This window comes from Nymphaea colorata, chromosome 12, assembly GCF_008831285.2.
Source record: "Nymphaea colorata isolate Beijing-Zhang1983 chromosome 12, ASM883128v2, whole genome shotgun sequence".
Classification (NCBI taxonomy): Eukaryota; Viridiplantae; Streptophyta; class Magnoliopsida; order Nymphaeales; family Nymphaeaceae; genus Nymphaea; species Nymphaea colorata.
Genome location: NC_045149.1, coordinates 9,247,487 through 9,263,517, shown reverse-complemented (window position 1 = coordinate 9,263,517; position 16,031 = coordinate 9,247,487). Strand labels below are relative to the sequence as shown.

General features: G+C 40.8%; 1 protein-coding gene across 3 annotated transcripts; it reads right to left on the bottom strand.

The window, feature by feature from the left end:
- Positions 1-7,272: 7,272 nt before the first annotated feature.
- Positions 7,273-14,005, bottom strand: LOC116265502 (uncharacterized). 3 transcript variants are annotated; one of them, XM_031646151.2, is made up of 4 exons: positions 13,801-14,002; positions 13,073-13,326; positions 8,164-8,256; positions 7,273-8,046 (listed from the first exon to the last, which is right to left on the bottom strand). In XM_031646151.2, the coding sequence occupies exons 2-4, from the start codon at positions 13,216-13,218 to the stop codon at positions 7,482-7,484; spliced, it is 804 nt and encodes a 267-aa protein (XP_031502011.1). In that variant the 5' UTR covers positions 13,219-13,326; positions 13,801-14,002; the 3' UTR covers positions 7,273-7,481. The 3 variants fall into 3 exon arrangements, with proteins under 3 accessions (XP_031502011.1, XP_031502012.1, XP_031502013.1); XM_031646152.1 differs by having other exon boundaries at positions 13,073-13,323; XM_031646153.2 differs by lacking the exon at positions 13,073-13,326 and having other exon boundaries at positions 13,801-14,005.
- Between the last annotated feature and the right edge of the window lie 2,026 nt (positions 14,006-16,031).

Genomic DNA, 16,031 nt, shown 5'->3' with positions numbered 1-16,031 from the left:
TAATATGCCCCTTTCCCAACCGTCCATTTGATGCTAAAAAGAATATCTTTAATCGCCCAAAGCATGCCACTCAAAAACCATGACGCCTCGCCATAATGCTTAATTGACCAAATGTTCTGCGTCTTGAAACATTTTTGGTGGAACAACGCAAAATCCTCCTGCTGTTGACTGTAAACCTGCAAACCCATTTTGGCAATCATAGCCTTGCACCTGTCAAGAAAACTAAAAAGGCAACGCCACCTTCGCTAATAGGCTGGCACAAGACATTCCAAGCAGCGAGGTGGCTCTTTGGCTTACCGTTTGTTTCACCCCAGAGGAAGTTGGCCGTGGCTGTATTAAGTTTATTAAACAGAACTAACGAATAGCGAAAACAAGAAGCTCAAAAGCCAGTAACTTGTGATAGAACATGCTTCAACAGACAAAGTCTAGCAGCGTGGGAAAGTAGAGGAACTTTCTAAGCTGCTAGTCTTTTGTCAACTTTTGGAAAAAGATCACCGCAATGGTCAAGTGTCATGCTGCCTGCAAATAAAGGAAGACCCATATCGCCCATGGGCAGATGTGAAATATTCCATCTTAGGGCGGACGCCAAACAACTAGCCAGCTCACTACCAGTATTAAATGGGACCATAGTAGATTTGGAGCTATTAATGGATAGGCCTACACACTCCTTGATCATGGATAGGTAGGCTTTGATGTTATCTGCGGTTCTCCTTTCCGCCCTACTGAAAAGGAAAACGTCATCTGCAAAGGCAAGGAAGAAAGGAGATCTGCCAATCCATGGGATCCACAGAACTTTGATGTGCCCACTGAGTATTCTGCTGTAATAACCACAAAATATGACTTTTAAGACAACATCAAGAGGTAAGGAGAGAGAGGATCTCCTTAATGTAAACCTCAACAGATTTGAAAATCCTTACCTTGCCTACCGTCGAGGCTGATGGCCATGGACGCGGCAGAGACACGTCATGATTCTGTCAGTTCGAAGTTTGTCAAAGCCAACATGAATAAGCCCCTTACATAGGAAGTCCCAATTGACTTTGTCATATGCTTTAGAAATGTCCAGACTTGAGCACAGGGACCCCTTTCTGAACTTTGAAAGAGAATATACTGTCTTATGGCTGATAATAACATTTCTAGCAAGGCTCTTGTTAGGGAGGAAAGCCACTTGATTTCGATCAATGATCCTGTTCAAAATGGGTCTCATGCGAACCACAAGAAGCTTGGAGATAATTTTGTACAAAGAATTGCAAAGAGCTATCGGTCTCATGTCAGTTACCATGTGAGAATTGTCTTTCTTAGGAATGAAAACTACTAGGGATTGGCTAGTGCTTCGCACCAGCTTGCCAGACTGCAAAAAGTTTTGAAGAACCACCAACACGTCGTGTCCAATGGGATCCTGATGAACTTGGAAAAAGCCCGTTGAGAACCCATCATGCCCCGGGGCACCATTAGGACGAGCTTTGAAAACAATGCTCTTAATTTCATTGAGTGAAACCTGCCTAAAGAGAGAGAAGTTCTCTTCCCCTGTAACAAGTGGCCCACGAGCGGCTCTGGGATCTCGCCCGATCCCTCCGTAATGCCCAGAAGTTGCTGAAAGTGTTCTACGCAAACAGAGATCATGGAGTTTGGATCGGTGCCTTGTCTATTCCTGCCACTGATGCGAGTGATGCTATTCTTGATTTTCTTGCTTTTAACCACAGCTTGGAAATAGGAGGCATTTCTGTAAACGTCCATTAGCCATCTAACTTTAGCACGTTGTCTCGACATTAGCTCCTCCTTAGTCAAGGCCTGCTCAAGCTCGCGCCTAAGAAGCTCTTCATAGCATGCATCTATGTGACTCCCATTGTCCATGCTAGATTGAACAAGAGTCGGTTCCTTGCGAAGACCAAAAATTCGCTTAGCAACATCTTCAACTTCAGTTTTGCTCTATCTAGATAGAGCCCGTCGAACCTTATCAAGTTTCTTCAATTCTTGAAGGATTTGGACAACCTTTTCTTCTTAAAGCTAGATTTCGCTAACTATTTCCTTACATCTGATTTTCTGTTCCTAAAGTTACAGTACCTAAAGTTGTACCATGTCAGGTAGAAATGGGGAGGAGCTCAAAGTTCACGTCAACCATTAGCGCACTATGATCAAATACATCCCTGTTAAGGACTGAAAGACTGCTTCCAAGGCCCTACAGCGACTTCCATCTGTCATTAATGCAGCTCCAATCCAATCAACATAACACTCTACCCTGACCTTGCTGGTTGTTCGACCAAGCGAAACGGCGGGTTGGGTCATGGAGGGTGGCAAACCTGCAATTCGCTAGAAACATGTTAAAGTCTCTACACGCATCGTGGTTCAGAGCCTTACCAGTTTTGTCACATGGCTGCTTCATAGAGTTGAATTCGCCCATGAGGAGGCAAGGATTATTGTAGGCACTAAGCAATTAAGGACGTTAACCTCCAAACCCCTAGCTTTCCAGTCGGTTGACAGGTACAGACCTCCCAGCAGAAATTGGTTGTTATTACTCTGCACAGTACATTGGAGGAAAATCAAGCCTGCATCCATTGGAACTATACTACCACGGATTATGGAGGGGTCCCATCCCACGAGTTATCTTTACAATGAAGCTGGTTGCTGCATCAAGCATATTGTTGCCATTGCAGCTTCAAACCATAAAAATCTTTCTCTGTCAACATAGGATCAAATAGGGAAAACATAGCCGGTCACACAAAAGGAAAGCAGCAAGTCAAACTAGGCCCCTAATGTTCCAATCTAAGTCACACGAACTCTGTAAAATGACTGATGTACCCGTGTCAACACGAATGGAGTGCGGGTGTTGCACCCAACACAAGTCAACAAGAGTCGTGTGCGGCTGACTGTACCAGATCATTTTTGTTCATTTTAGACATGCACCCAACTCGCATTTGACTAGAGTTGTGTTTTTGTTTACTTGTTTAATGTTCATACTTGTATATAATATATAATATTGAATAATTCATGTATAGTAGAGTATATTCTTAATATTATATATATATTTATTTATTTATTTATAATAATAATTTAATAATAACAGATAAATATTCTCGCTACACGGCGACACACCGCACACTTACATTTTTGGAGATGTGCCGACACCTACCCGTGTGACATAAGTTCCAAGCAACAAATTTCATTACTCAATTATGGGAAACCCCCCTTATTCCCTTGGGTTTCAAAGTTAAACGTTTGAGCTTACCCCGAACACCATCTACTGCCAAACGGGCTATCAATGAATTGTTGATGTCTTGAATAACATCCCTCCCCCTAGCACCTTTATGACCTCTTTCCCTACTGATTGGGCTACGAAGAGGTCGAGTTTTCCATGCCCTTGATTGAGAGGATATGTTGGGGGAGTCCAAGATGACATTTATTTCCTTAGTCTCCTTTGTTTTAGCCTGAAATTCAAATCCTGGAGGAACCTCTACCTGAAAGGGCAAGTTGATATTGTCAGGAAGTACACCAAACGAATTGGACATCGGTCTGTCAGAAGGATTTCTATGCTCAGCCCTTGCTCGAAATCAGCTATCTGATTCTTTTGTCCTCACTTATTCTTGGTGTACCTCGTGAAGTCAGACAGCTGCTGGATCCATTGAACCGCTGGAGGCATGCTGCCCTGACCATTGTTTGGAACTACTGGTCGCTCTTGATCAGCGGCTTGCTTTTCAGACAAAAATTGAAATACATTTCCAACATTGAGCGTTGGGCTCTGATTCAAAGGCAACTGAGCCCTTTGATTGTAGTGAGAGTTCCACTGGGTATGCTGATCATCTCTGCCCTTTTGATTTCTCTGCTCATGAGCAATACAGAAGGGACAGGTGGATATGCCATGAGCATTGATTCCACACAATCGGGGTGCGGCCTTCGCAGATGACAGGCTGCTTGAAGCATTCTTTTTAAACACAGAGATCCACATCCAGCTTTAGTTCAGCCTGAAGTGGGAGGTCGACTAGCAGCCTGGCAAAACCATTGCGAGAAATGTTTCTAGTTTGCAGATCAACCCCCAGGAGATCGCCCAGAAGACAATCAGCAAGGACCGCAACCACAGGAAAAATACAAGGTTCCAAAGCAAAGGACTGAGCCCTGGCAAACAAATCCATATCGAAGTCTTAATCTCCCTAGCCATTTTCATCTCGATTTCGACTTTCCATCTATAGGCCACCATCATTTTCCCTGCCACCGACCATGTTTTTCCTCTGAAGGACAACCTCAAGCTCCGCTTTGCTGGCGACCCCAACAAGAAAGTCCCCACGCCCAAGAGACGTGAATTTGGGGGTGACTTTGCTGCCCCACAAGCGCGCAAGCTCTTTGAAAGCAAAGCTATAGTCAATACTAACCTTTGCCGACGCTCCATAAAAACACCCCACCACCGACCACTGAAGGGTTTGGCCATCTGCTCGAAATCTTCATTCATGATCCCGAGGACAGCCTTCTACCTCCTCCACTCGCAGCGGCTGCTCATCCGAAGAACTCACCAAGCCAGTACCAGCAACAATCTTGGCTCACGAAGCAGGCGATCCTCCTGGCAGCGTCGGTTCAGCCATCGCTTCCCTTTTATCCTTGCATATCCCGACCCCCAGCAAGGGAAACTCAGGCTGAAGATCGACCGACATATCCCCGAACCCTTGATTCGCTCCTCTTTCCTTGTACATTCTCAGACGCTCTCTCTCCTGAGTGACTTCTCTTTCCTCTCTATCACACTTCATCCGCCCGCCACGGCCTTCGCCACGACAAACAAGAAATGACGAAGGGTATATAGTGATTTTGGATATTCGGGCTGCTCGAACTATCGTGGACATTTGAAAAAAAAAACGAAAGAAAATTGTAAACTAATATTAACTTTCAAAATATTTATTCCTTTTCTTTATTATATTCTTGCCATTTAGGCCCCGTTTGATCTTAAAAAAAAAAAAACTACTAATTATCGAGAGAGAAAATCCTCACTTGTACGGCTTTACCACGGAAATTTTCTCTTGAATTTGAAAAAAATTCACCCGAAAAAAAGTCTGACCCTGTAGGATCCAACCAGCTGGAGCTTGTTCATACACTTTCTCTCTCTTGAGTTTCTTCTCTTCATCTTCTTGCAATGCCTGCCATAGTGCCATGGAGATGAGGGAGAGGGAAAGAGGAGGATCCATTTGAGAGAGGGAAAGGGATGGTGTGCTGAGGGAGAATGAAGTTGGTATATAGAGGGAAGGCAAAGGCTTAGATAGAATCGGATTTATCAATTTTGGTCAGCCATTAGATTAGATGCTTTATATATATATATAAACTATTCCGTTCACTACATCTCTAGTCAATTTCAATGCCACAAGGACAGATCATATTTGAATTAAAATAGTTTTAACTGTATCCGTTGTTTCATATAGTCGCATGTTCTTATTCAGATTAAATGAAGAAGAGTCGTCCAAATCAAAATCTGATTTCACAATTTGAATTGGAATTTTGAATTCAACCTGCTTGATTTAAAAAATGTAAGACATTAGATATATGATATTGATTTTAAACGAAATATAAATGCAAATCCGATCCCATTTTTTAATCAGATATTAAAAATTTTTCTGTATCTAATTTTTTTTAAACAGTTTGGCCAGATATGCAATCCAAATTGGACATATTGATATCTCCATCCATAAGAGAGCATACACCAGAATTGAATAGGAAACATGCACCATCTCACACCTCCTGCACAAACAGCTGTACACCCATTGGGGCAGGGAGAGCTTGCTGGCAATGCCTTATTCTACTTTTTGAGTAATAACTTAGTCTACTTTTTGGGTGGAGATGAAGCCCCCATTCTTTCCACCATGCTTTAGGGTTTAGGAATGCTTTGAGACCTAAGTAGACTAAGATACATCAGTCAACTAAGGTATTAAACTTGCCATCATTTGTAATTTATGAGAATCAGTTAAGAATCAAACTATATGAGAATCAGTTAAGAATCAAATTGTCGATACACTATTAATATACCCACTTCGGCCCATTTCCAGGTACTCCAAAAAGGAAAAATGAATGACATTAAGTATATTATTCTCAAAAAGCCAATCATATCAGCTTCAAAGGTTAGCTTTTTGTTATTTTTTCGTTGGTTCGGCTGTGTCGCTAATGACCAATGTTGTTAAACAATTAAAAAAACTATATATTAAAGAAAAAAGGCGACTTACAAATACCGGGAAAGATTGGTCATCTGGATAATTATTTTAGTGTTTTGAGTAAAAACCGGTTGTTTGAGAAATAAAGGGAGAAGTAGAGTTCCTGTTCGACGTTTTTCAAAAGATGGACAGCTACCCATTCACTCCGTTTGTTGAGCACTGATTTGTAATTGTTCCCATAATATATCACCAAAACATATTTACATGCTCATTGCCAAGGTTATCTATCACAAACAAGCTACAAGACTATTATTCATTTACACTTACATGGATCAAAAAAGAAACTTGAGCCATATCAAGTTGCAGGAAAGCCAACCATGCTAAATTGAGATGAGATCAGCGTCTTTTGTATTAAGACGAATTATTGTGGTCGTAGAGTGGATGGCACCTCGAGGAAGGGTCGATCTGGCTTATGAATTGTCAGACTCACCTAGCTTTTATACAGATAGATGGGCAATGGATGGACCGTCCTCTAGACTGTGATCCTGACATGACAAGAAGAAACGCACACAAATAGCACTGCAAATTCAGGGGTGGGGGTCAGCCAACCCCCAGCATGCATGTCTGAAAGGGAAGACGGCGTTCTTCCTAAAATAGAATTTGTAATAGCTGAGGTGAAAATTAGGATCAACAAACGTTGACATGACCAGAAATGATCGATGAAGTTTAAGAAGAAGACAAAGCCGCAACTTCATCATGGAAAATGAAACTGCGGCAGAGACCTAAGATCATCCAAGTCATTTGATGCTACACACGAGTAGACATGAAAGTTGAAACATGACTAATAGATCAAACTAAACAATTGAAATTAAGTGTGTAGAGTTAACCAGTTTTATTAATCTTAAGAAACAAGACAAAGAGGCAACTTAATCATATGCAAAGAGGAACTGAAGCAGAGACCTAAGACCATCCAAGTCATTAGATGCACATGTAGAAGTATAGCACCACCAGATCAAACTGATAACACATGAAATAAGTGCAGAGTACCGTGTATGCTCTACTGGTATTGCATAAGGTACCATCTTCCGCAAAGGGTGTTCTTAGTCATGCAAACGGTTTGGAGAAAAAAGGATTAAAAACAGATAACACTGGAACATGGAAGAAAAAATTAAAGATCCTGGTCACAAATTTAACACAAACTTCCCAAATATATGGAAGAAGTTTCATCCACTATTTGCAATTGCAATGCAGGTCAACAACAGACAGAAATTCACCAAGCTCGGATACTAATAAAAACAAAAAAATCTGGACCGACAATCCATAAAGCACAGGTTTGCCTCCAACAAAAGGGCCAGATATACCAGTTTAGTACCTTCGAGGAGGTCCACGATCAATAAGCCTACCAGATGGACATTCAAATGCCATATGCCCACGGCCTCCACAGTTGTGACATATCATCATGGGTCCCATGCAATCCCTACTCATATGACCCACTTGATTACAGCTTCTGCATATTACATCCCGGAATGCACTGCCTCTCCCCATGCCGCCAGCGCCAGTGCCAGCGCCAGCACCAACTCTATCTCCCATCATCTGAAACTTGGGGCAACGCCTCGCAAAATGGCCAGCAACGTTACACAAATTGCAAACTGGCTCATTAGGGCAATCACGTGCCAAATGGCCTGTCTTCCGGCAATTGTTGCAGGCCTTTTCATTTGTACAGTCAGCAGCAATGTGCCCCTGCTTGTAACAGTTATTACATAACCTCATATCACCAGGCGGCAATGGTGGTGCAGGACATGCTCTAGCAAGGTGGCCGGATTTTCCACAAGTATGACATATGGCTTCGTTCGAGCACTGACTTGCGACATGGCCTGGCTCCCTACAATTCCAGCAGAGAGACTTTGTACTGCATTCAGCAGCAATGTGCCTGGAGAATATACAACTAATATGAATCTGGCATGCCAGGAACTTGCTAAGGAAAAGAGTCTATGAGAAAAAAGATCAAAACCCAGAGATTATCTAAGTTTAGCATTTCTTGTTTTACCCAGGAAGACCACAGTTGTTGCAGACAGCAACATTTGGGCACTCCCTTGCATAATGCCCAGGACGCTTACAGTTCTTGCACAAATCATTCATTCTGCAAAATGTAGTGCAAACATGGTAATACTCCATAAGACATCATTAAATGAAAACAACACATGAAAAAACCTACATGATGAATATGATTCATAAGCCAAACGTCATACTTTTGCATAAGATACTTCATGGAGAACTAAATATATTTGTTGACAGAAAAGGTTAGGCAGACTTCCAGGAGCAATCTTACCATGTCCTGCTTCTAATTATCTTAAATTATCCATCTTAAGATGGGCTTCACCTTAATTATATACAATTCAAAGTCCTGGAACACAGAGACTCAAGGACGAAGAAGTTCTACTAAAATCATGTCAAAACAACTCATTTCAAGTATGAAAGAAGTTAACAGTAGCATTAAGCATGCTTAGTTGTCGAATTTGGAAGTTGAAGACAGGAAGACCAAGAACCTAGAAATGATGAATTGGGATTAGATCATTTGAGTGAGTCCAGGTTTGTTGACCAAAAATTAAATTCAATGAAGTATAAAAAGTACACAAATGCACATGTGCACACACATACACACAAACTTGTAAATCCTATATATACTGCAATGTTTGTATATTGTGATATAGATTCTAAAGATTCTCACACACACACACACATATACACACTATTAGGGAAAAATAAAAACATATATCAAGCACATAAACCATGTACACATATGGTTAAACAAGTCAAAAAAGAAAAGCACAACATATACAATTCAAAAATGCAAAAAATCCAACAAACTTATTTTAGGTACAAAATCTCTGATTCTCTAGTCAATCAACAACCAGGCATTGGTTAGTACTCAACTAATGAAAATAGTCCCTGGCAACTTATATGACAGGGACTAGTCGCCAAACCAGCAATTGCAATTTGGTCCAACTAGTTGTTGGTTTGACATATAGATGTTGTATGAACTGAAGTTCTTGATACTGCAAATTAGGCCTGGGCGTCGGGCCGGGCCTCCGCCGGACCGGGCCCGATAGGGCGGCCCGGCCCGGCCCGACTCCCGCCCTCGGGCGGTTGGGCGGCCTGCGGCGCTCGCTCCCCTCCCTCTCTCTTCCCGTCTCCCTCTCTGATCCCTCTCCCTTCCCGTCTCCCTCTCCCTCTCCCTTTTCCCTCTCCCTCTCCCTCTTCCTCTTCCTCTCTGCTCCCTCTCCGCCTCCGTCCCCCGCTCGCTCCCCTCCCTCTCCGCTCCCCCTCTTCCTCTCCCTCTTTGCTCCCTCTCCCTCTCCCTTTTCCCTCTCCCTCTCCGCCTCCATCCCCGTCCCCCGCTCACTCCCCTCCTTCTCCACTCCCCCTCTCTGCTCCCCCTCTCCCTTCCTGTCTCCCTATCCCTCTCCCTCTCTGCTCCCTCTCCCTCCTCCTCTCCCTGTCCGCTCCTCCTCTCCCTGTCCGCTCCCCCTCTCCCTCTCCACTCTCCCTCCTCCTCTCCCTCTCCGCTCCCCCTCTCCGGCTCTCCCTTCCCGTCTCGTCTCCCTCTACGCGGCGGGCCGGGCGGGGCCTGACTTTTGGTGGCCGGGCCCGGTACCCGGCCCGACAATATTATCGGGCCGGGTCTTAGCGGGCCGGCCCGGCCCGATGCCCACACCCCTACTGCAAATTATAGCTGGAAAAAATTCATCATTTCGACACCCTCTCTCTCCCTTTCTCGACCATTGATTGGTGCAAGCAACCTGCTAATCAGACCAGTAGTTCTGTCTCTCTCCCTCTCTCTCTCTCTCTCAAAACCACACACACATACACATATAATGTTTTATGAAATACATAAACTGATTCATCTGACTCTGATCAACTTGATTTATACAGTTCACAAGGTATCATATCTGTGCAAAGTTACTTTTTCAAAAAATTAAATGGCATCTTATACTTTTAACCTGTGTGACACAGGTACGCCTATTTTGCCCAGGTACCCATGTCGGGTACGTGAGTACGGCGACACGGGAACGGGTACGGCTGCATTTTAAAACTTTAAATTATATTTTCCAACTTAATTTTTTCTCTAATTTTTTATTTTTCCCTTCTTTTATATTTCCCTTCCAATAAGATTCTATATTTTCCTCTCATTTTTTTTTTAAATTTTGAGATCTTTTTGTAGATTATAAGACTATTAATGCTTTTTTTTTTTCATTTGATTATTTTTGAGAATTTAAAATTTTGCTGTACCCGCGTACCCGTAATTTTCAAAATCACAGTACCTGAACCCATATCTCCGTACCCATACCTGTACCATATCCGCACCCATGTGACATAGCTTTTAACTTTAAAAACCTAAATTTATATGTGACACTTCGTAAACCACGAATCAATTTGGTTGGACAGATTATAAATTAGTCTACATAACTCTCATATTTACTCAGCCCACATATTTCAAAAGCCCATATGTGTATGCATGTGTGTGCCTGATTATGTATTGCAATTTCCCATCAATAATGTTAATATCTATCAACAATATTAAGTGAGATTGGTGAAAAGGACTTTTTAGTATATCTTAAAAATGCAAACACTATTCCTCTCTCTTACTTCTTAAAAGTTCTTCCAATTTTTCTTCACTTCTTCTTATATTGCAAAAAAAAAAAAAAGTCAAGGATATATTACATCATAACTTTTTGTATTACTTCAAAAATTTTCCATTTCTTAAAACTTCAAGGTTTTCTCAATGAGAAGCAAAATGAAGAAAGAAACACCTTACAAAGAATCTGCTGAGGTAGGCAATTGTGCATTGCAAAAGGCAATACCAGAATAGGGCCTTTCTTCAGCATAGGGAAAATATTTGAGGAGCCCATGCATAGATTATACCTGTCCCTGAAGTTTGGTTCCTAGTTGCTACACTTGCTTTGAATGAATCATTTCTTCCTAGAAGATGTGCAACAAGCAGATGTTGACAGAAATGCTACGATATTATTACTTTTAAACGATTTACAGTTGTTTTAGTTATTTGGCTAAAAAATGATCAAATGGATCTAGTCCATTCATTTACAACAGTTGAGTATCCATACCGCACAATCTAGCAAATAGAATAGCCTGAATGATGAACTCCTATTGATTGATGGTGAAAGATGGAAAAAAAAAACTAATGCTGCCGTAAAATCTAAACATGGCTAGACAAACAGACAACAAACTGAAAAATAGAAATTTCTGAAAGGTACTTTTTGGATCACAACAAACTGTAACAACTCATACATGGGAATAGCATGGGAGCAACCCAGTATCCAAAAATTTTGTAGGGAACAGCAACAAAATGTCCTTCAACCTAATTATTAATAATTACTATCTTGTCTCCCATTTTGTAAACCTTCTAGGCACCAAAATGGAAGCAAGATATGAGACAGAATGTCATTTGGCCTAGTACAAAATGCTCAATATGCATGTCCAACAGGTGATGATGTATGGAAATAAGGGGGTAGTTTATAACATCTAAATATCTAATACATAGGAGTGACTTAGAACTTGGAACTAGATTTGTGCCAAAGAAATTTCAAACATAACTGAGCATATTTGCTACCTTATATATTGCTTAATAATCCTTCCAGAGTGTGTGTGTGTGTGTGTAAATATATATATATATATATATATATATATATATATATATATATATATATATATATATATATATATATATATATATATATATATATTATTTGTCCATTATATATGTTCGTGATTCATATTCCCTGCACACAACAAATCTCAACCTGCCCATAGCCAGTTTTGGCTTTATTCATATTCATAAATATAAAAAATGACCATCAATTTGCCTTGTCCCGTATCCACACCCATGTCCAACTCTGTTGACATGGATGCAGTGCCCTTCCAGGTAACGTAGCAGCACCCATCACAGCAAGTCTAAGACAGCAAGAATGAATTTTTAGCAGCTACTAATTATGGCTAAGAGATGAAACCTAAAAAAGTATAAAATTTTTGAAATATGTTACGAAAGCAAACTGACTAGTGAAAGCATATACCCACCACCTTCCTAATTGTAGCAAAACCAGCGGGAAGGATGCTATGTTGTTATATACCATTGAAACAAACAAATTTTCAATGAATTCAATAGAACGTACTAGAATGAACCATCCCCAAGTACTCCCATCAGAATCCCAAATGAAGTTGACATATAGTCTTTCTTTCACAAAAAACCAAAGTTCAGTAATAAAGAAAATTAACAATCTCAAGTAGTCTAATCATCAATCTGACCAATAAAGGCTGGTCCTTGAAGATAGAGTTTCTTGATAGAAAACAGTCCACTTAGAATTGCAAGTTGGTTAATCTGTTTTTACAGGGACGATCAATCTTGTATAAACCTCCAAACACTTGCTTCGAAGGGTTTCCTCCCATGTTAAGAAAAACATAATCATCATTTTGTCAAACTCTGAAATGGACATGCTACAGAGCCACCAATGAAAAGGAACGAATCATATTCTAACTCTTTAATTGTCCATTTGCCAAGGCTGAAAGTTCTGGTCATAAAAAAAACCACAAATAAATCCATAAATATATCTAGTACTACCAAGTACAACACACCAATGCTCCAGGTATTCATGATGACTTCCTCAGGTACGAAAACAGATGTTAGAAGACATTAGAAAATATATGAAGGAAAAGAATATAACAGAGTCAAAGAAATATTAATATCCAGAAAAACTGCATGGCCGTCGGAAAAGAAGCAATTTATGTCGACAAAACCTGAACAGTGAAATTGGTCATGAGCCAGGGATGAATACCAAACCACGGGTGCTATTTTACGCTATCAAGCATAAGCTACTTAAATCAGTAAACCATAAAAAATAAGTAGCTATCGATACTAAAAGCATGAAAAGGAAGACGAGAACCTTGAAATTCTACGCGGTTCTCTTCTATAAGGAGCATCACGGTAGGAGTAGCGATCGCCGCTGTTACGCCTTCGGTGAACCCTGGGAGATGGGCTCCTACTGCTCCTAGGGCTCTGACTCTGACTCTGGCTCTGGCTCTGGCTCATTTTTTAGGGTTTACTGTAGCCTCTTATCAACACGTCCGACGATGAGATCACCACCACCGCCACCACTACCGCAGACCACCGCCAATGCCAACACCAACACAGCCACTACTGCATTCAGAGCCAACCACCCAAAACCACCTTCCATCAGTCTACTCCATCACTCATCCCCGCCAAAAGTCAGCCGCACGCACACACTCCAGAAAAATCAAATAATCTTTAAAATTCCAACACAGCCACCGCCTACAAACGGAGAGGAGGAAAGACGACAAAGAAAATGCAACCCTACACATGCTTCTCGTTAGACAACTCTCCCGAACTTCCAAATAAACAGGAAACCAAACCTCAAAATGTATCCCTGTGACCACTACCACCACCATCACCACCAGATTCCAACACCTCCCACCACTCCACAAATATCAATAGCAAGAAAAGCAGAGAGAGAGAGAGAGAGAGAGAGAGAGAGATCTAACTTATTCAGAACAAACTGCAATGGAAGCAAGAATCTTATTCAGAACAAACTGCAATAGAAGTGAGAATCGAAAGATCTAGGTAGACACCCAGTAAGCCGACCCAAACATTTACCTAGAACCCTATGCAGATGGGCAGAGCCGCGGAGGACGTTCTATCAGAGAGAGAGAGAGAGAGGCCTGGCCAACTATGGTTCGACCTAGTGCTGCCCAGTTAGATAGGAAAGCCACGGGAGAACGAGAGAGAGACGCGGCGGCAACTACTCCTTCCACCGCTGATATTATGCCCACGACTCGGAATTTTTTTTCTATTCGAGAAACCCCGGCCTCTGTTCGCACTTTTTTCTAATTTATGTTTTTATTTACATAAACTTAAAATTCTTTATGTTTCGGTTTGGCATCACAATTTTTAACTTCGTAGTAGCCAAGCTGCAATAACACGACCCTTTGAAGCATTCATGAATTATTAACACTTACAAATTGTAAACCATCTAGCTGTTTCAACCTTTTGAGTCTCGACATGTTCAGACCATTTTAGAACTTCTGCAGATCATTGAAAAAAAGAGAACAGATGGGCAGATGATAGGTGGGATGATGACTGTAAGCAATTCTGTGACAGATTTATGTCAGATTGCATGTTCCTAAAGATCCAAATAGCATTACCACATTAATGTAGCAATGATTTTTTAGCAAAAATGGAACCTGTGATTATCTGTAATAGCAGCTTGAAGGAAAAAACAAATAAAACGAGGACAAGATGCACCAAAGTAACATCTGTTATGGAGAAGAGACAAGTTGTCCAAAGAGCAGGTGTCTGATTTCTTAATGTCTGGATTATCTGTTCAAGTTTGTTATAGAAAGCAATTTCGTAATTAACCCTTACTGCTTCATAGGCAACCTGTGATTTCCCATGTAAAGAGTTCTCAGTTTTGAGGAAGTGCAGAAAGAACGGAAAAAGAAGCGGCGGCAGTTTCCGTCATCAAAGGCCAAATTCATTAATACTTTTCCAGACATCCTTTTTAATAAAAAACAATGTTTCGAAGACATGCCCGAAGACTTAATCAGTGGAAACCCAGTTTCCGTTAATTTCATTTGAAAAATTTACAAACGTACGCTTAAAGTTTTAAGCTAATTGTAAAAAACTCACCATGTTTCTAACGTCTCCAAATCATGGTTGAATGACATGAGCCGCCGTAGTGAAGGAAGAAGAAGACGATGAACCCCCTTCCTCTTCCTTTCACCAATGCTTTTTCTTACTCTCTTTCCTTTTAACGTTTCCTCCTTTGGCCGTGCCGGAAGGAGTGAAGTTAAAACACTTTTGAGAATCGTTTTGAAAAACTCAGCCGGTCGTCCACAATTTCTCAAATTATTAGGCGGTTCTTAGTAATTAGCTTAACGATGAGGCACGTTCCTGCAATCTTTTCCTTGTCAAAAATTCCATATTTTTCCTTTTTCTTATGTTAAGTTAGCCGTATAATTAGTTAAAGAATTAATATTGTTTCCCTGAGAATGATTTAAGCAGCACACTTCCTTTTTTTTTTTTTTTTAATATTTCCCAGAAACAGACCTAAGTTTTCAGAGCACAGTCAAAAAGTAAGTCTGAAGTTTTCCTACGAATTGAAAACAATGCCGATCTTTTCATACCTAAAAAGCATTGACATGCCAACAATTGCAAACCGGGAGCGCCGTAAGTTTGCGTATCCAGGCAACCTTCCTACCATTCTCCCACCATTAAAGTATGCCATGGGAGAATACTGAAGTGCTAGAAGATAATGCTCATCCATAAAGACATCCAACTTGTTAGTTGTTACCCGTACTCAAGTTTCATTATCTAACAAGAGCCCTTGAGATTTTGTTATTAGAAGTTTGAGGAAGGCAGCAAAACAGCTCAAAAAGAAGGGTGACAACAAAACTTATAAACTAATTTCTCTTTTAAACTTGATAAATAGAATTTATCACATTCTGTTGGTGCTGCTTTTGTGTGTTTTAATTTATGAGCTGTGGTTAGATTGGTGAATTGGAACCACCTTTAAGATGGTCCAACTAAGGGTGGGTATCGGGCCGGGCCGGCCAGCCCGGCCCGGCCCATTTAAATTAAAAAAATATTTTTTAATTATAAAATAATATTTTTTTAATATAAAATGTATTTATTAAGAATAAAAAATATTATTTAAAAATACATATATATATATATATATATATATATATATATATATATATATATTTTTTTTTTTTTTTTTTAAATTTATCGGGCCTAAACAGGCCGGGTTGACCCAAGCCTGGCTGTCGGGCCCGGCCCGGCCCGACGCCCAGCCCTAGGTTCAACTCTGCATCAAGGGGTGTGAC